This window comes from Medicago truncatula, chromosome 2 (genome assembly GCF_003473485.1).
Source record: "Medicago truncatula cultivar Jemalong A17 chromosome 2, MtrunA17r5.0-ANR, whole genome shotgun sequence".
Lineage (NCBI taxonomy): Eukaryota > Viridiplantae > Streptophyta > Magnoliopsida > Fabales > Fabaceae > Medicago > Medicago truncatula.
In genome coordinates this window covers 1,671,886-1,690,257 of record NC_053043.1, presented here as the reverse complement: position 1 = coordinate 1,690,257, position 18,372 = coordinate 1,671,886, and the positions used below count along the sequence as shown (strand labels likewise).

Sequence of the window (18,372 nt, the reverse complement as noted above, 5' to 3'; positions counted from 1 at the left end):
TTTCCAGCTCCACCACCTATAAAAATAATTTTTAGGGCCTTGTTAACGGGTATCTACGATACATTTTTAAGCATTCGAATTCAAGAATTTTTTTTTTGAAGAAACTAATATTGAATAAACTAACCAGAATTTTAGTCGTTCAAGCACAAGATATGCCGCAGAAGGACTAGAGAAAAATAATATCAGTCGCATCTGAAAACCAAGAACAAAAACTTAATGATATAGCCAAAAATCATGCAAACACTAAAGAGAATAAAAGAAATCGAAACTAAATAAAAACTCCTAAACATGAGAGTGGCTTAAACCACCAGGTGTGGTAAGTGAAATCAAAACTATGATGATTTGTCTTCAATCACTAGAAGGATTGGAGTTTAACCTTTTCTATGAGTTGTTTAATGGAGTACCCTTTTTGTTGAAAAACTCTAGCATTCTTCTCATGCCAAAAAGTCCAAACACAAGAAAGCTATGTCAAATAAAAATCAGAACGAGTGTTTTTTGAGAAGCCCCCAGCGATCTGAACTGAAGAATGTGGTCCTTTACATGCGCTGAGTTGACTGAAACCAGTCCTAGCCAAGTATAAATTGCATACCAAATTTGACCAAAAAAATCTTAAGTCAAGAACAGATGATCGATGTCTTCTTGAGAATCGCAACCACCTGAGCAATAATATGAATTCAGTTGAAGAATCCTTCTCTTGATTAAGTTGTCTATTGTTGGAAGGCGATTGTGTAATAAATGCCAAGCAAAGATTATGACTTTTAAAGGAACCTCCTTGTGCCAAATGAGTGTAGTGTGATCATTGTTTTAAGGTTAATCCCTTATAGTCAAACTGGAGACGCAAGTAACGTTGTATTTTGAATAGACATGAAGTTGCCAAATCCACTTGTCATTTACATCAACAGACAAAACAATGGGTAATAAAAGTGCACGGCATTCACCCTTCAATTCCTCCTCTTAAGCTAATAACCTCCTACGCAGTTGAACTAAACTCTTTAATTCAAGAAATTATCCACACAAAAAATCAATTATTTTAATTTTCAATGCATTAAATACAATAATTTTTATAAAAAATTACCATTTAAATATCTTAAGAAGTGTTCCTAAACACCCGTTAATATTTCCCTAATTTTAATAGTTAGGTCAAAAATGGTTGTTTATTTTCATGTCATAATATTATTATACTTTTCATTTGCAAACTCTTCAATTTATATTTCTCTTACTTTTTAATGACGTTTAATAGCGTCAGAAGTTTTGTTGAGTTTCATAGAAGTTATGGATAACTAGAATGTCTTTACAAAATTATAATTAGCCACTAAACAACGACGACAACAAAAACAATCAGGGATGCAAATAATTCACTTTTACTTCTGTTGTGCCTACCAAATCAGCTTGAGTCCATGTGTGTGTTTTTTATAAGGCAACAAAATTCAATAAAAGAAATTAAAAAAAAAAGAGTAAAATTTACAATCAATATAAAAGAGATCCAATCAATAAAAATAATTATCAACAAACACACTTCATAAGAAAAAAGAGGTCCGGCTAACAAGTTTACATAGACAAAGGTCCCGTTTGGATAAACATCTTATATAGATGTTTATAGCATTAGGGTTTATAACATTAGAGCTTACATCATAAGCTCTCATACTTTATAAGCTATATATGTTTGGATATGTACATTAAAAAGTACCTACATAAATTGAAGTGTTTGGATGTGACATTGCTTAAACAATTATAGAAATTTTAAATATTTTTAATTAACAAAAAAAAATCAGAGAATCGAACCACAATTATGAAGACTTTTTTGATAAAATTAACCAACATTTCTTTTTGAAAACATGCCAAAATGAAGGGCACATATGTAATTTACACATTATTTTTATCATTTTCTATTACCGGTTATTCTCCTTTTCAATCTTCTTCCTCTATTCTTTGCTTTCACAAACTGCTCCATTCCAACCACTCTTGAAGGTCCCTTCTTCCCTGGAGCAAATTTCACTCTCTCTCTCTCCACCCTCCACCATCACTCCGTTAGGCTCTCATGGATTTCAGACTTACAAGTCAGAAACGAGAAAGAATATAGAAGAAAAGGACAATTTTGAAGAAAAAATTTGATGTCTAATTCTCCAAAACAGGAACACCTCTCTTATCTTATGTATATTTTTTCTTAGGTTCGATTGGTCTTTCTTCCATGAAAACATTAAAAAAAAAAAAAATAGTTTCTTTTTTGTTTAAAGGAAAGTGTCTAATGAAAGCATACATACAATTGAATAATAAGAGAACTTGGTGTTGATTAGAGAATTAAAATACAGTGATCCTAGGTGAGAAACCCCAATTTTTTTCTTTCCTTGCACCTGCGTTGATTGAGGAAGAAGATAATTTTTGTTTTTTTTGGACGAGAAGGGAGAGAATAACTGGAATAATAGTAATAATATTAAAAATAATCTCTGAATTACATATTTGCCCTTCAGCTTGGCTTATTTTCAAAAAGGAATGTTGGTTAGTTTTGTCCTAACAAAAAGGTGTTCTATGCTAACACACACCTTCATATAAATTGAAGGGTGTGTTGTAGCATTCCCATATATATATATATATATATGGCATATCAAAAGAGAAGAGCTGTTAGAATGAGAGGAATTAATCTGAACCATTTGATCAAAATCAACGCTTTAAATTTAATTGCTCTTTAAAAAGGGTCATGCACTACAACCTCTACCTTTCATCTTCTCCACTCTCGCCTACCCTCATCTTCTTCTGCTTCTACATTTTTTCCTCTCATCAATATCAACAAATTAAATTAAGAATTACCTTAGATCCAATCAAAGAGTTCGGATGGATTTAGTTGTTAGATGCATACGCGCTTCTGATCTCTCGCTCTCTCTCTCATTTCATCTTCTTCCTTCCATTGTCTTTGCTAAATTAAAAATCATGACTTTTAAATAAAATTATAAAAGAGAATTTGGGTTAATAGAAATTGGGGGTAATGATGAATTTTGATTGTGGAAAAACAAAAAATATTCCCTTCCTTTAAACAAAAAGCTTTGATTTTATTCAGAAATTATTTAGATCCCATTTCCTATCGCCGGAGTTCCTAATCGTCAGAGTTTGTCGGCGCTGTTCCTGTTTGTTTTTGGATTTATGTTTTGATGTTCTAGATTATTATAATTTCATATTACTTTTAAATTGCATTATTTGGTTGTTAAATTAATGAAAGAACAGCTAAAAATGTATTTTAGTGATGAACCAAGTGGAGAAGAATACAGTAAAAAGGAGATGAAGAAAACTGAAACTGGAAATGAGTAAAGGAAGAGATGATGGAGAAATTGAGCAAATATTAAAGCACATAAGTCACCAGCAATTAAATCTGAAGCGTTGATTTTAATTCAATAGTTCAGATTAATTTTTTTCATCCTCTCATTTTAACTACTCCTCTCACTTGATATGCCCTATATATATATATATAGTATTTGACATTTCTATGTCAGTTTTTCAATATTAAAATTTTTTTTTTTAAAAAAGACCGACAAAACATAATATTACATGAAAAATTCAATTCAAGAATATTAAAATTTTAATCTTATACTGTGGATCTAGTACTCCTTGTACTTAGTCTAATCTTATACTTATTAAAAGTTCTCTTTGCTATTAAAAAAAAAATTAAGGTACCACGGGCATAATTTTGTCTTTTGAAATATAAGTGGTGCAGCAAATAATGTATCTCTGCAACTGGTTCATCTCAAGTGTTTATTAGGAATGAAGAGGAAACTGAGAGAGGCATTTAGAAGAAAAATGATGAGAAGTATTACAAATAATTTGGTTTCGAATATTGGCTGCAATAATAATAAAGCAACACACCATGCCAATGCACCCCATCCTGATCTATACCTGACTGCAATTGCACAAAATAAGTATTATTTATATATTGAGATCCTATACATACATATATATCATCTGAAATTCTATTTAAAAATATATACAAAGAAGCTCCTCCACCACCAAGCATGACCAACAAAGGGAAGAAATAAACTTGGTCTAACTAAGCATTTGCTTGCAATAAACCAACCAAGTAAAAGTAGTAATTCCCTTCACAAACTAAGATATATTGGAAAATTGGATGTGTTAATTGGTTTTAGCTTTTTGTAAAAGCTAAAAGAATTTGAAATATTCATCATCTTGATGCCCTTGCCAAAAACACAGGTACTATGACTTACTGAAATCAAACCAAAATGTCTTTTGAATTTGCTCCTTCAAAGTAGGTGGAGAGGAGGGGCGCGACCCTGCATCGATGAGGAATGACTTCAAGTGTCTAGCAAATTCTTTGGACTTTTCAATGTTCAATGCATGCCCTGCATTCTTGATGACCACCATTTGAGCATTTTCACCTATATGCCTGCTCCAAAGAGAAAACAGGTCCATGCTAACTAGTTTAATTCGAAGCACGTTTTCAATGAAATTATAAGCAGAAACATGAACTTCCATCGAGTTGAAATCTCACCTTTTTAATCTGGCTCCTAATTCCAGAGGGAATATCTGATCTTGCTCTCCCCACATGATTAGAGTCGGTTTCTTCAATAAAACCAAAATGTTGTCAACATTCAAAAGGTGAATCATATAAATTGTAATGTACTACTGACTGGTTTGTGTGTTTGTGTGTGTGTGTATCAATCAATGTACTGGAAGGATGTGGTCGAGAATTTGGCAGCTGCAGGTGCCGGAGCAGATTCGCAATTTCATTTGGTTACTGCAGCATGACCGGTCGTAGACTAATAGTGGAAAGCATCACATGCATTTGGGAGAACCATATTGGTTTCATTGTAATGACGTTGAGGAAACTACATTACATGTCTTAAGAGACTGTCCTCTAAGGATGTTAGTTTGGCTGAATTTATTGAGATTGGAATGCAGAGAAGACTTTTTCAATTGCAATCTCATGTCTTGGATCAACTTAAATATGGAGACAGAATTGGGATGGCACAAGGAGGTGGTGTGGACTGGTGTTTGGGCCACGGCCTGTTGTGCAATATGGTTTTGGAGGAATAAATGTCATCATGATGAAAACTTCATTTATTCTTTAAGACCATGGCTTGATGTGGAGATGAAGGTGAGATGCCATGATATTGCAAGTAGTAAAGTTGCCACTTTAAAAAATAATGCAGCAACTGAAAACATTATGCGGTATCCACACAAAGGGGTTGGGTGAAATTGAACATGGATGGGGCGGCAAAGGGGACCACGAGTGCAGGCTGTGGCGATGTCTTACGAGGGGAGCATGGTGAGTGGTTGTGCGGTTTTTTCCAAATATTTGGGGAATTGTAGTGTGTGTATTTCGGAGCTTTGGGGAGTGTTGCTTTGTTTGGAGTTGGCTTGGACTTGTGGTTTCAAACGAGTTGATCTTCAAATGGATTCCAAGGGCAAATACCCTCAATTCAAGAAGGGCAGGGAGGGATAGAGGTTCCAGGTTGATACAACACATTCTTCATTGGTTGGAAAAGGATTGGGAAATGAAAGTGTCATCCAAATTTAAAATCATGAAGCTAATTTTTGTGTGGATGCTTTGGCACCTATGGGTTGTGAAGGTGGTAGTTCAGTGATAATATATATGAGCAATGTCCAGCTCATATTTGGCAATTTACTTTTGCTGATGTAACTCGAGTCTCAACTCCTCGTCTAATTAAGGTCTAAAAATGTGTTTGGATTTCAGTTTGATAGAAACTTGTTGAGTCAATTCACCCGGAGAAATAGATTCACTCAAACATAAGTTTGTCCTCATTCAAACCAAAAATCCAAACACAATCGAAAACAGCGACATCAATGACAACTGAGCAATATCTACTAGGTTGGAAAGCTAGAGTTTTAATTTAAAAATAAAGAAAGGCTATATTTTTAAGACATAATGAGAGGACATAAATAAACATTATATATATACCTGTTTGATCTTTGGAAGGTTGGAAAATTGTCTACCTTTTAGTATTGCCTCAAGCAACTCTCTCTTCTGTTCAATGTGATCTGTGCACATCACCTGTCAAAATTAATAATCACATACATGAATAAAATCATCATAGGGGTAATGTGATATAAACCAGTTGATCTTAATCTATGAAGCACTGCACACGCCACACAGACACCGGACACGACACTACAACATTCAAATTTGAGAAAATAAAAGTAATGGAATGTAATAAAATGTGCAGGTGTCAAACATACACCTAACACGTCTCCAATCAGAAGTGTCAGTGCTACATATAGATCTTGATTATCAAAACATGTCTTCAATCAAAAGTGTCAGTGCTACATATAGATCTCGATTATCATAAAAGAGAGAAAAGCATTTGTACATACACGAATGAAATCTTCAAGGAACCAAGAAGGCACAGCCCTAGCAGGCCTAACAAAAGACAACCTCATCAATTCCCTAAGCCTATCAGGAGTTTGTGGCAACAAAATACTACAAGCTTCCTCTAAAGAAGAAACCCTAAACAAACCATTTTTCATATCAATCTCCTCCAAACAAACACCAGCACAACACAAAGCCAACTTCTCCACCACCTCAGGAAACTGAGCAGCCAAACTATACCCTACAAACCCTCCATAGCTTATACCAACCAAGCTCAATCTATTCACACCATGAGCCTCCATGAGCTTCTTCAAACACAAAGCTTGAAAAGACTCTGTCCTCTCTGGCCTTGAAGTGAATGATCCACCAAAGAAGAGAAGATCAGGCACATATAAATTGAACTGTCTGATGAAATGATGAAGATGTTCACCATATTGCCACATTGCATTGGCGCCAAAACCATGAACAAGAACAAGAGATGGTTTACATGGGTTGTGTAACTTAGGCACCCAACAATGCATGGTGGTTCCGTCGCCGAGATCGGTCACAACGGACCGGAGACCGGCGACGGTGAAGGAATGACGGTATAACCAGTCTCTTGAAGCGGCAAAACTGACGCATTTTGAAAACTTAGACAACATAGAAAGAAAAATATATAATAACAAAAATGAAACTTTGTATGATTAATGTGAATGTTTATGAAGAATTTGAAATGGGTTTTGAAGAAATTCAAATGGGTGTGTTATTTTTATATGATGATGAGAAAAAGTATTTTTGGTAATTTTTAATTTTGCATTATGTATTCAGATGGATATGAATATGGAAAATGAAGACGGTGAGCAAAGATGACAAGATAAGGCCAACTCAACACAACATGGATTTGGAATGCAATGTTTGCGGATTGTCTATTCATGAAGCGGTTACATGATGCATCTTCTTCTATGTTCCATTTTTTTTATTAATTAAGTAAATACAAAACGTATAAAAACAAAAACAAGAATAACATGGACATCTCACATCTCTAATTTAAACTTTCAAGGTTAGATAAAACACCTGTCCCAAAACCAACATAATAAATTATAGATGTGGCGTCTATAAACTTCTAAAGCCAAGTTCCCGCTTCCCCTGCTTTTCCATCAAGTCGAACTAGGACTCTGATATTATTTATAAACGATGGTTTTTTTCGCTTAATGTTGACAGCATTAACTCATGTGTCCAATGTCTCAAGGTTGCAGGTGAAGATATTACATCTTCCTCTCTAATATTCTTGATGTATTGACATATTCTTGACACTTTCTCGGACTCTCCAACAATGGTATTAGAGATGGTAAGTGTCCTAAGTCCTAATTCAATTAGCAAAAATGTCCAAAAAAAAAATTGATCAGACACCTTGTGTGTGAATTTTCAATATTTGTTGTCATCACGTCTATCGACCAAAAGAGCGGATGGTAAGTGATATGTTGAACTTATGTTTGAAAGATAGATTGTTCCAGCAAGTGTGAAGTGCGCTAAATATGTTATATTGAAACCTAACATGGATGATCTCGAATTTTAAAGAAAAATAAAAATCGCACCCACATGTGTGGCTACTTGGAGCCAAAGAACACGGAAGTAGTATTAAGAAAGAAATATACGAAAGATCAGTGATTTTGCTAATCTAGCATCACATCCAAAGATAGACAAACATAGCTATTAGCTTACCTACATTTATTTATCCGAAAAAAGAAAGTAGAGATAACACCTCAAGTCTAGTGAGATGAGTATAATAGTTGGTAATATTAATAAGAAAAATGCTTAATGTTGCGACAAAATTTAAGGAGAGTACTCAAATTCGACGCTCACTAAATCGTGTTCAACTTATTTACCTTTGGATTAAACTGACATAATTTAAGGAGCTTAAAACAGAAATTTTGCATTGAAAAGATTAATTTTTAAACTTAAAATATTGAATACATATTTTCTAAGACAATATTTTTATATTTTTACCTTTTAAACTATCAAGTTCTTTCCACCTCGATACCAAAATCAAGACAAAAAATATCATATCAATCATTGATAAAAAAAATAAATAATAAAAAAATAAATAAAAAAAGCTGATATTATTTTGAAAAGGATGCAAAAAAAAAACTATAGATCCTATTGGGTACACACAGATAATAAATTATAAATGTGTTAAGATATCATTATTATTTAGTAAAAGTTATGACAATAAGTTTACTCTATGAAATTGCTCAAATAAAAAGTTTACTCTGTTAAAAAGTTAATTGCTCAAAAATAAAAAGTTTACTCTATTAATATAAGTAATTTCTAGTATAATCACTTGTTGTACCTGATGTTGTGATGAAAGCCTTAAATGACAATATAAAGTGGATAACAATAGATATTTTAAATAATCTTCTACAAAACATTAAACCACTGAAAAGTGTTTTCAAAAAACTACAAGATTCCATAAAAAATCAAAATTACTGTGCTTTTGGGTTGCCTTTCTTGGCACCTCCCTTTTTAAAAGGCTTCTTCTGAGTTTTAAATTTGCTGTTAGTTGATGAAGCCTTCGATTTATCATTCCTTCGGTTTTTCTCCATCTTCACATTGGTTACTGTGACAGCCTAGAATGCAGAGGGTACAATTATGAAAAGAAAAAATAACAACTAGTAAAACTTTATAACAATTGAAATCAATGTCACTAAATACTTGATAACTTGAATGTACCTTGTTAACATTGAGTATATCATGATTATTCTTGGACATGATCTTGTTCAATATATTTTCAGTTTGCTCCCTCTCCTTTGATCCTACCCCTGTTCCTTCTGCTACCGGCAGGAACTGGACGAAAAGATAACAAAGGAAGCTAATCAGTCAATAACATGAAAGTTATAGACAAATAATTATTTAAAAGGTTAAGATAAACTGATTTCTGTAAGAGTACAGTACACACCTTTCGATTCTTTCCTTTATGTTTTGGAGGCTTTTCGCCTGGCAATTTTTTGTCAAACTTCCCACCACTAGCTGTGGCAGTTGAGGCAAAACCTGCTACACTGCCTAATTCATCCTTGGTAACCTTCTTTTGTGGTACATGGGTTCCTGTTATAGGCAAAGATGTCGCGGCCAGCTGAACATGGCTGCATGGTAAATTGTTTAGACTTAGAGCCCAATTCCACTGTAATTGTTACAGGTGTAAATGAATGCAAAGAAATCAGAGTATGTCACAACTAGTTGCACAACAGTAGATAACTGTTGGTAGTTATTTAGACGATTAACACAATTCTTTTAAACTTCTTCTGTGACTGTTTGCAGCATAATATGAGACAACAAAGGATCTAATTAACATAGTTATGCACTTACGAATTAATGAAGCAAAGAAACCTTATGGATAAAGTTAAAATGTGTAGTGGACGCATGGTTACTCATAATTGGTATTTCTAGCATTGATATATACAAAACCTTTGAACAGACTAAGGACTTTTCGCATTGTTCAGAGAAAAAATTGAAAATTCTTTATGGAGAATTCTTACAAAAGAAACAATCATGTGATTATTTGCAAATCTAATTAATAAAGGAACTAATTAACATATTTACGCACTACCAAATCACTAAAGCATAGTACCCTTATGGATAAAGTTAAAATGTCTAAAGTAGACGTATAGCGACTCATAACTGGTATTTCTACAAAACTGTTAAACAGACTAAGGAGTTTTCACATAGTTCAGAGGAAAAAATTGTAATTTCTTTATGGAGAATTATTACAAACAGAAACAAAATCATGTGATTATTAACAAATCTATAGATTGGATAAGCTTAATGTATGTTCAACCGCATTTTATGATATCTTCACCCGATATAGGCTAAACTGCAATTAAGTGGACCCTGTACAAAGTAATTGATAGCTCCTAGAAACTCATTATTAATAACATTGCAGATACAACTAGCTCAGACAAAGTGATCGACAGAAAACAATGCATGAATATGTGCAAGGTAGGGAAAAAGACCAAATATATATGTAAGTATACAAATAGCAATATATCAAAACTCTCCAACAAACTTGTAAAACAGTTAACACTTGCAATAGATAAATGACACCAAGCACGAGCAGATGATGTATGATGGATAGAAATAAATAGAATGCAACCATGCAACGAAAACCTCAAGGCTAGTTATTGGAAATGGTTAAGAGAGTCACCTAGGTAAAGCCCCAAACTTTGCAGCATTTTTCAAATTCTGTATCCGATTTTTCTCATTTTTATCAACTCTTCCCCTTTTGTTTTCTTTTCTCTTGGCAAAAGGATCCTCATCTGGATCTGCAAAATGTAACAATGTCTTTAGCGATATAGCACTACATAGAAAACTGTAAATATGTGAATTTCAAGTATGAATTTTGTATTCAGTCGTGAAAACATTTAATGTTAAAATAAGTCTGAAAAATCATAAGAATATAACAAGAGGTTCCTGTAACATTTATAAATAGTTTGAATTCAACACATGTAAACTTCAATAAAAGTACTTGATCTAGATTATCACGCACAGAATCAAATACAAAATCGACAAATTACCCAAAAACAATAATAACAAAAGTAACTTCTATCAAGTTTTGAAGTCCTAACTGATGGGTAAATCATGGAATGGCATGAATACTGCTCTAGAAAGGTCATTATGATCAAGCATTGTGGACGATCTGACACTTTTACGGTTCCTAATTTAGATGTTGGATCTTTAAACATGCCAAAGGAGATCTAACTCAATGTCTATTTTAATTTGTACTGTTTTAGTACACACATGTTAAATAGGTTTGCCTCGCATGAAGTATCCAAAGTTAAAATTGAAACCTATTTCCTAGTTGCCCCCAATAGCGATAACCAAAGGTTCAAAAAAAGGGTATCCACATATCATTTCTCAACAACCACCCAGAAAAAAATTAATACCAGCACAGGCTCAAGATTAGGGATTGCGTGTGGAATTACTTACCATCAGTAGGTTTAGCCTCAATAATAGGAATAGCTTCTTCATCGTTAGCACGATCATAGCCATGTCTGCGTTTCCAGGTTCCAGATTGGTCATCATAAACTTGTTTGTCCTTGTTCCGGTTAATAATGCCTGCATAACAAAACTAAGTTCAGTAAGTAGTAAAATAATTAAAAAACAAAATAAAAATAAAAAAAGCACAGCACAGCTAACCTTTCTTTTTGGCAAACTCGTCCCATTTAGTAGGAGGTTTTGGCCTTGGAAGCTGAAAACATTATAGAACTTTGAGCAAATAATTGAAAGTAAACATAAGAATTGAACGAGATAAGAAGGGAGGGTTAATAAAATACATGTTTTTCTCTGGGTAATCTGGTGGATGGAGCAGGCAATTGAACAAGAGGACCTTCAACATCTTGAGTAGAGGGTAAAATAAAGAGAGAATCAGCGATAGCTTGAACTAACTCAGTGCCTTTTTGTAAACACTCTTTCACCAGTTCAACCCTAATAGATTAATAACATAACATGTATCAAAGATTGAAATATGAAAAATGAAAATTGAAGTGGCGGCGGCGGCGCTAGAAAGTGGTACCTGGATTGTTGAGAAGGGTAGTAGGAATGATGAGAGTCTAAGGCCATTAGGTTACCGAGGTCAACCTCGAATGAAGAATTCTTGGCTTCCATCTCAATCTCCATTTTCTTTCTGGTTCAATTTCAGAGTTAACCTAAACCCTAAAACTGTTTGGTATAAAAGAAATAAGATAGTTTGTTTGTTTGTTTGGCAAAATGAAATAGAATTGTAAGCTCCCGGTTATGTTTGTGGGCTGACCCGCCCCGATAATAATGTGGGCTCACTTCTCTGTTTAACTCACTCTTCATAACGCACACAGTATTTCTTATCTCACCCTCCAACCTTCTTGTACACGTTATTCGGATGTAGGATTTTTTACGTAATAGTAATTTGATCCTTCATGCAGCATTGTACCAGTTTAGTTAATCTTTGCATCTCTGAAAGTCTTTCCACAATAAAAATATATATTTTTGCTTGTTTTTCCTTCTATTTCTTTATGCTATTTACTAGTTAATTTGTTTTTTAGAAAACGTCGTGTATTTCGTTCTATGTTTAGGGGCTATGAAACACGAATACAAATATTAGACACGACACAGACATTGTACACTAACATCGATAATAATTTTAAAAAATCACATAATTAAATGTTATAAGTGTTGGTGTCATATCGGTGTTGGACACCAACGCATGTCTGACACTGAGACATGCCTAATTCGATTGTGCTTCATCGATGGCAAAGAAGCGTTATGCCAAGCTAGCTCGTGTGCAACTCGATTTAACTTGTATATACTAATAAAACTAACCTCATAATTAGTAATAGCAATGGAAATCTCCTTACATAACTTTGCAATCGTAAGCTCTGGACCATCTGTAAGCAACAAGTCTCAATTTGCACTGGTGTGAGATGCAAGTCCTGCAGCCATTTCAATGTCTCTAGTAAGCCTGCGGCCTCTGCTTCCTGAACATCAGATTTGCCTTTCAATTCCTTTGTAAACGCTGCTACGAAGTTACCTTTGTCATTGTGAACACACACTGATATGCAGAAGAAATTATCCTCGTAATAACATGTTGCATCAATATTACACTTGACTGTACCGCGTCTCGGTTTCAGCTAGATATGATTTGAATTGTGTGCAACATTCTGAGGTGGAGTCCCAACTTTATTTCTGCACCGAATCCAGTCATCCAAGACTTCCTTTGCACGCTTATTAAACTTTAAACGTCGACGGCAGTTGATCCTCCCGGTACTTTTTGTTTCTCCTCCACCAGGTCATCCACACCGTCATAGATAGTTGTGCCATACTGCCTTTGTCAAGCATGTCCAATAGGCAAAACATGATCTTAGCAAAACCTTCTGCAACATGAACTAATGGTTCTAGTATCGGCCATAAACATGACCCTATCAAAATCTCTTGTGCTAGTGAACATCCCATAAAACAATGTCGATCAAAACAAGGGCATCGAGGAATACATTGTACCTCGTCTTTGATTTAATCTCTCTCGTACAGGTAGTACTTTACGCAACTCTCCATAGAAACTTTTTTACACGGTTTGGAATCCCTAAACTCCAGAGAGATTTCCAACCCCCCTTCCTCTTTAAGGTGTGTGTTATCTATAAGCACTTCCATGATGTGAAAATATGCTGAACGCACTGAATATTTACCGTTGTTGCATCTCTTATTTATAATCTAGTTCACGTGTTTGTGTGTCATTCGAGGCCAAGGGACATGAAATGGAAGCGAGGAACGTTTGCTAACACCTGCTCTGCTTTTGTGCTTCTGCTCCTGCTGATTTTCTCTGTTCTTTGACAATTCTATTTGTTGCTGCTAAATAAATTTTCTTATTTGGGTTGAAGCTAACACTAAATGGAAATTCTGGTTTAGCAACTATTTGTTTTTTTTTTTGGTTGTATGTTATTGTTATAACACGATTTTATCTAAAACTCATCACTGCAACAACTCATAGAATGCATAATATAGTTACTAGTTCTAAATAATAGAATGCATGTTCAAATGCCATTTGCATAGTTGAATGACACTAAACAGAAATCAAGTTATAAATAACTTTTAAATACACAACACAACACACGCATGAAATATTAGAAACATAGTCACTTACTCCCTCCGTCCCAAATTGTATGTCGCTTTAGGGAAAAAAATTTGTCCCAAATTATATGCCGCTTTACAATACCAATGCAACATTAATGTTACTTTTCCTATTATAACCTTAGCTATTTATTACTCTCTCTTCTTTCAATTCTTTCATTTATCTTTCCCATATTATTTATTAAGGACAATTTTGTAAAACAACTTATAATATCTCATTTCCACACAATATTAATTGCATTTCTTAATATGTGTGAAATGCCTAAAACGTCATACAATTTGGGACGGAGGGAGTATATTATAGCCGAGGATCAAGTTACTCAAGCTAAAGCCACTCATGTATTCCAATTCCCATTGTCAATATAAAAACCAATGTTCATCTTCACACTGCTTCATGTTATAATGCAAATTACAAAGAAAAATGACTGTGTCAATCTACACATAAGAAATCAAGAAATACTGAATGGTACCACCTAATGGGATTGAAGAGCTTCAAATTGAATTTTAAATAGGAAAAAAGGGCAAACATATGTTGCATAAAATTCCAAACTGATAAATTGATTTCATGAGATTTTCAAACAAATGCAAGGACTTGTATAATCACTTGAAACGAACTACAATGCAGGAAATGTCATCCCTGCTCTCTCTTTTCAATGCCTCTGCAATTAGTTGTTTAGCTGCCTTTTGTGGATCTTTTATCTTCAATGCAATATCAACTGCCTCTTGGTTTGCCATTACCTGAGTATTGTAATGAATTGAGACTCAAACTCAAGTGCAAAGATGAATAATAATTTTAGAAACAGTTACGGACACAAGATAAATTCAAGGTTTTACTTACCTTCCATAGACCATCACTAGCAAGTATCAAGAGCTCGGTATCTTGGTCGATATCGTCGGGTTTTACGTCTGGATCAGATCGCAAGTGTGACTTCAGGTTTCTGTCTCCGAATGCCCGAGCAACTGCAAGCTGTCCATTCACTCTTGCAACATCTCCTGATATAACATCCACAAGTGAGAAAGTTCAAAACACTCGGCCAAGAAGGATTTAGCATCAATGTGTGCCAATGTACCTCTACATTGACAAGCCAAAACTTGGGTTTGATGTTGGGTCTCTACCACCTAAATAAATCTTATCATAAGTTTCAAAATTTGGGTCGAGTCTAATTCAACTTCAAAAAATTACAGTGAATGATATCTCCCACTTGTAAATATATTTTAGGTCATATCATATCTAATGTGAGACTCAATAATACTCCCCCTCATGCTAGGACTCAATATCAGAAGCGTGACCCAAGTGGTTGATAACAGATAGTCCAATAGATCAAAGGTAGGCTCTGGTATCAACTTAGAATTCACAAAACCGACTTGTAAGGTGCGAGATACCTCCCAATTACAAAAAATTGTTTTGGGCCTTATAGCATCCAACGCAGGAATCAAATCAATAAGATTAGGAAGTTATGGTTATTTGTTAGTGACAATTTTGCTTAAATTTGTCAAACTATAGCACCCTTTATTCTCTAGCATATAGTTATTATCAAGTTGGGCTTTTTGAGGCAACACAATAGACCCAGGCCAATTTTCTAAATAAGTGAAGCTCAGGGTATGTCATAAATCAGAGCATGATTAAACTGGGACTAAACATGGATTCCTACATGATCCATGACTTCTCAAGACGATTCAACACTTTATGTCATAGGCGGTAATTTTACTTTAAAGTTTGTTATTTAAGTGCACACCTTATGAACCATAAAGATGTACAAAGAATGAATATCAAGTTATCAACAAATACATCCACAGGTTTTCATAAACAATGGAAAGGTAATCTCTGTTGTAGCATAAGACTTCAATTTGATGGTAGAAAATTATTTTATAAACAAAGTAAGCTGTGACACTTCATGAATGACAAGATAAATCAAACATTGAACATGTACGTAAGCAACATCTCATTAGACATTAAGGTTTATTAAAGAACCTGGAAGGTTTGAGACAAAACCGCCTTTATTCTCGATGATGCGTCTTTCAGTATTGGGCTCATGATCAATACTCATCTGTATAGCCACGCCTTTCCTCGACAGAACTGCCCGTGAATCTCCAACGTTTGCAATCCATAATTTCTGATTATTTACTAGAATGGCAGTCACTGCAGTTGATCCTCCTCGCCCCAAATCAGGACTGTGAGAAAGAATAGCCTGATCAGTTGCCTCATAAGCTTCGATGATCGAACTGTTTGGATCAGTCCAGAAATCCTCCTACCATAACCAATCATAACTTAAGAGTTAGATTTTCAATTCAAAAGTAAAATTGTTCCAAAAAACATTACAACATATAACAAAAAAGAATGGAATAACTCACTTCCTTCAAGATATTAGAAAAGAGATGTTTTTGTAAATAGGCAGGCACAGTGTCACCCGAGTGTCCATCAAATATAGCAAAAAGTCCCAACTCTCGCCCGTTGAACTGGACGATTTTCGCAACGTGAAAGTCCTCCATTGTGTGGTCTTGTGTCCCTTCAACTAAGCAAAAGCCATACTTAAGAGGGCATTGAAGGCTCTTTCCTTTGCCAGAGCCGCATAAAGAACGTCCTCCAACTCCCTAAAATTTTGCAAGTTAAAATACAAAAACAACAAAAGAATATACCACTTTTAACAAATTATTAGCATTACAAGAAATGTCAATAGATACCACATTCATTAAATGAAACACAGAAATACCCTAGGTAGTCAATGTTGGTTAAGTCTCCAACATAAAATGCCACCACACCAGTACAACAACCAAAATATAATATATGGAGCCAATCCAAGATGAAAGTACAACATAGCTGAAAATTAGACAAACATAAAATGCTTAAATTTAGTTAGCATAACCAACCTATGAAGCATAAACACAGACGTGGACACCGGCCATGTCACTTACAGACACGCCGACACCGGTAGTTTGAATGTGCCTCATGTGTCAGTGTCATGTCGCGCACCAGACACACCTTCAATCTAAAGTGATCGTGCTACATAAGCTCATATCCATGTTAATTGTTAACCTCACACAGTATCCACTACTGTTATGTAGTTGCTGATGCCCACAAAAGCATAAAACAATCCTAAGTTTCAATTTTGTTCATCAAGTAAGCTAATTAAAACTAAATTTGGGACAATCCTCAAATCACCAAAACTTAATTCAACGTTAAGAAAATGTTTATATATATTCCAAACACAAAACTAAGAACAAAACACACAAAATAATCTACAAAAAAAAACACAAAATAAAAGTAAAAAAATCATCACCTTTCGGGAAGAGTTGAAGCAACAGAGACTATCCATTTAATTCAACTCTGTCTCAACATCTACTTCTTCAGCTAATCTTCAAAACCAAAATTTTCAAAACAAAAACAAAAAATCCACAACTCTCAAACACCTCTGAATTTTTTTCACTCAGATGATAATTTTCAAGACCCAGATGATCAATTCAGTGAAAAACTCACTAACCAATCAAAAAATTTAAACTTTTTCCTGAAAAATGAGAGGTAAGATCTTTATAGGAAGTGGGTGGTCACGGACTTTGCCGTTCTCTTGCGGAAATGAAGAGAAAAAGACAAAACAATCACTGAGAACAGAAGAGAAAAGCTTATTCTGAATTTCTGATAGAAACTACAAAAGAGGTTATTAATAGGAAAGAATTTGTAAGCATCTGGTTTTGTTTATTATTGAGAATTAAGAAACCATGAAAAAAATTATTGTTGAGAATTGAGAAAGTCTTGTTTTTTCAATGGCTGCAAAACACAAATAAGGAAGAGGTTGCCCTTGTTGACTTTTTGCTGTTTTTGTATTTTAATCTTTATTTGATGTGCTGACCCCAACAGCACTTTGGATTTTTTTTTTTTTCCAAATGTTAACCGGTGTTTTGAGCATCGGTTAAGGAGTCAAATTAAAAGTTTAACAAATTTCTTTTTTAGTCTAAATTTTTTTCTTTTGTCTTCTTTAGTCCATGTCCCGAACACTGGTTAGCATGACCTTTATTTTTTATCTACTAATGAGTGCTCTAAAGGAATTTGATTAAAGAAACCTTAGGTAAAGTCTATCTTAGAAACATAAAGTTTTTACTTTTGTTTTATCAATAATCACGTCACTTTTTAATGTGAAATTACCTAGTTTAGAACTTAAACCGACGTTTCAAAGACATTCCTTAGCATTTTTCTTTTATGTTTAACTCAAAAATCTTGCTATTTTAAAATTTGATACGAATACAAAGTAAATAAAAAATGACTAAAAATTGTTTTAACCAAAAATTTAAGCTGGATTCATCTGAATCGCACTTCTTTGTTTATGCAGAACTCGATAAGAAAGAACCGATCGTCTCGAAATATATTCATTAATTAATCTCACTTATTCGGGTTCTTAAGAGCATAATTATTGGTGCTT

General features: G+C 34.2%; 3 protein-coding genes across 4 annotated transcripts; all 3 read right to left on the bottom strand.

Annotated features, from left to right (window-relative positions):
• Positions 1-3,681: 3,681 nt before the first annotated feature.
• LOC11418832 (monoacylglycerol lipase ABHD6) lies at positions 3,682-8,038 on the bottom strand. Its single transcript, XM_003593156.4, has 5 exons — positions 6,337-8,038; positions 5,924-6,016; positions 4,493-4,563; positions 4,209-4,387; positions 3,682-3,886 (listed from the first exon to the last, which is right to left on the bottom strand). Exons 1-5 carry the CDS (start codon positions 6,970-6,972, stop codon positions 3,729-3,731), a joined length of 1,137 nt encoding a protein of 378 aa, XP_003593204.3. The 5' UTR covers positions 6,973-8,038; the 3' UTR covers positions 3,682-3,728.
• A 584-nt stretch (positions 8,039-8,622) lies between these two features.
• LOC11421167 (ribosome biogenesis regulatory protein homolog) lies at positions 8,623-12,037 on the bottom strand. Its single transcript, XM_003593154.4, has 8 exons — positions 11,877-12,037; positions 11,638-11,788; positions 11,501-11,552; positions 11,291-11,419; positions 10,509-10,626; positions 9,267-9,450; positions 9,041-9,154; positions 8,623-8,937 (listed from the first exon to the last, which is right to left on the bottom strand). The coding sequence occupies exons 1-8, from the start codon at positions 11,978-11,980 to the stop codon at positions 8,794-8,796; spliced, it is 996 nt and encodes a 331-aa protein (XP_003593202.2). The 5' UTR covers positions 11,981-12,037; the 3' UTR covers positions 8,623-8,793.
• A 2,239-nt stretch (positions 12,038-14,276) lies between these two features.
• LOC11434335 (probable protein phosphatase 2C 10) lies at positions 14,277-17,742 on the bottom strand. Of its 2 annotated transcripts, none has more exons than XM_003593152.4 (5): positions 17,239-17,742; positions 16,313-16,552; positions 15,933-16,209; positions 14,799-14,953; positions 14,277-14,698 (listed from the first exon to the last, which is right to left on the bottom strand). In XM_003593152.4, the coding sequence occupies exons 1-5, from the start codon at positions 17,272-17,274 to the stop codon at positions 14,561-14,563; spliced, it is 846 nt and encodes a 281-aa protein (XP_003593200.1). In that variant the 5' UTR covers positions 17,275-17,742; the 3' UTR covers positions 14,277-14,560. The 2 variants fall into 2 exon arrangements, with proteins under 2 accessions (XP_003593200.1, XP_039686141.1); XM_039830207.1 differs by lacking the exon at positions 17,239-17,742 and adding an exon at positions 16,829-17,175.
• Between the last annotated feature and the right edge of the window lie 630 nt (positions 17,743-18,372).

What these genes read in the sequence shown, in the direction of transcription:
- LOC11418832 (XM_003593156.4), bottom strand. Translation starts at nt 6,972, where the DNA reads ATGTTGTCTAAGTTTTCAAAATGCGTCAGTTTTGCCGCTTCAAGAGAC. An exon ending in TCCTTGAAGATTTCATTCGT is followed by an intron (nt 6,017 to 6,336) that starts GTATGTACAAAT and finishes TAATTTTGACAG; the next exon opens with GTGATGTGCACAGATCACAT. An exon ending in TTAGGAGCCAGATTAAAAAG is followed by an intron (nt 4,388 to 4,492) that starts GTGAGATTTCAA and finishes TCTTTGGAGCAG; the next exon opens with GCATATAGGTGAAAATGCTC.
- LOC11421167 (XM_003593154.4), bottom strand. Translation starts at nt 11,980, where the DNA reads ATGGAGATTGAGATGGAAGCCAAGAATTCTTCATTCGAGGTTGACCTC. An exon ending in GATTACCCAGAGAAAAACAT is followed by an intron (nt 11,553 to 11,637) that starts GTATTTTATTAA and finishes TAATGTTTTCAG; the next exon opens with CTTCCAAGGCCAAAACCTCC. An exon ending in ATATACTCAATGTTAACAAG is followed by an intron (nt 8,938 to 9,040) that starts GTACATTCAAGT and finishes TCTGCATTCTAG; the next exon opens with GCTGTCACAGTAACCAATGT.
- LOC11434335 (XM_003593152.4), bottom strand. Translation starts at nt 17,274, where the DNA reads ATGGATAGTCTCTGTTGCTTCAACTCTTCCCGAAAG. An exon ending in GCTTCAACTCTTCCCGAAAG is followed by an intron (nt 16,553 to 17,238) that starts GTGATGATTTTT and finishes GCAAAATTTTAG; the next exon opens with GGAGTTGGAGGACGTTCTTT. An exon ending in TTTTGTCTCAAACCTTCCAG is followed by an intron (nt 14,954 to 15,932) that starts GTTCTTTAATAA and finishes ATGTTATATCAG; the next exon opens with GAGATGTTGCAAGAGTGAAT.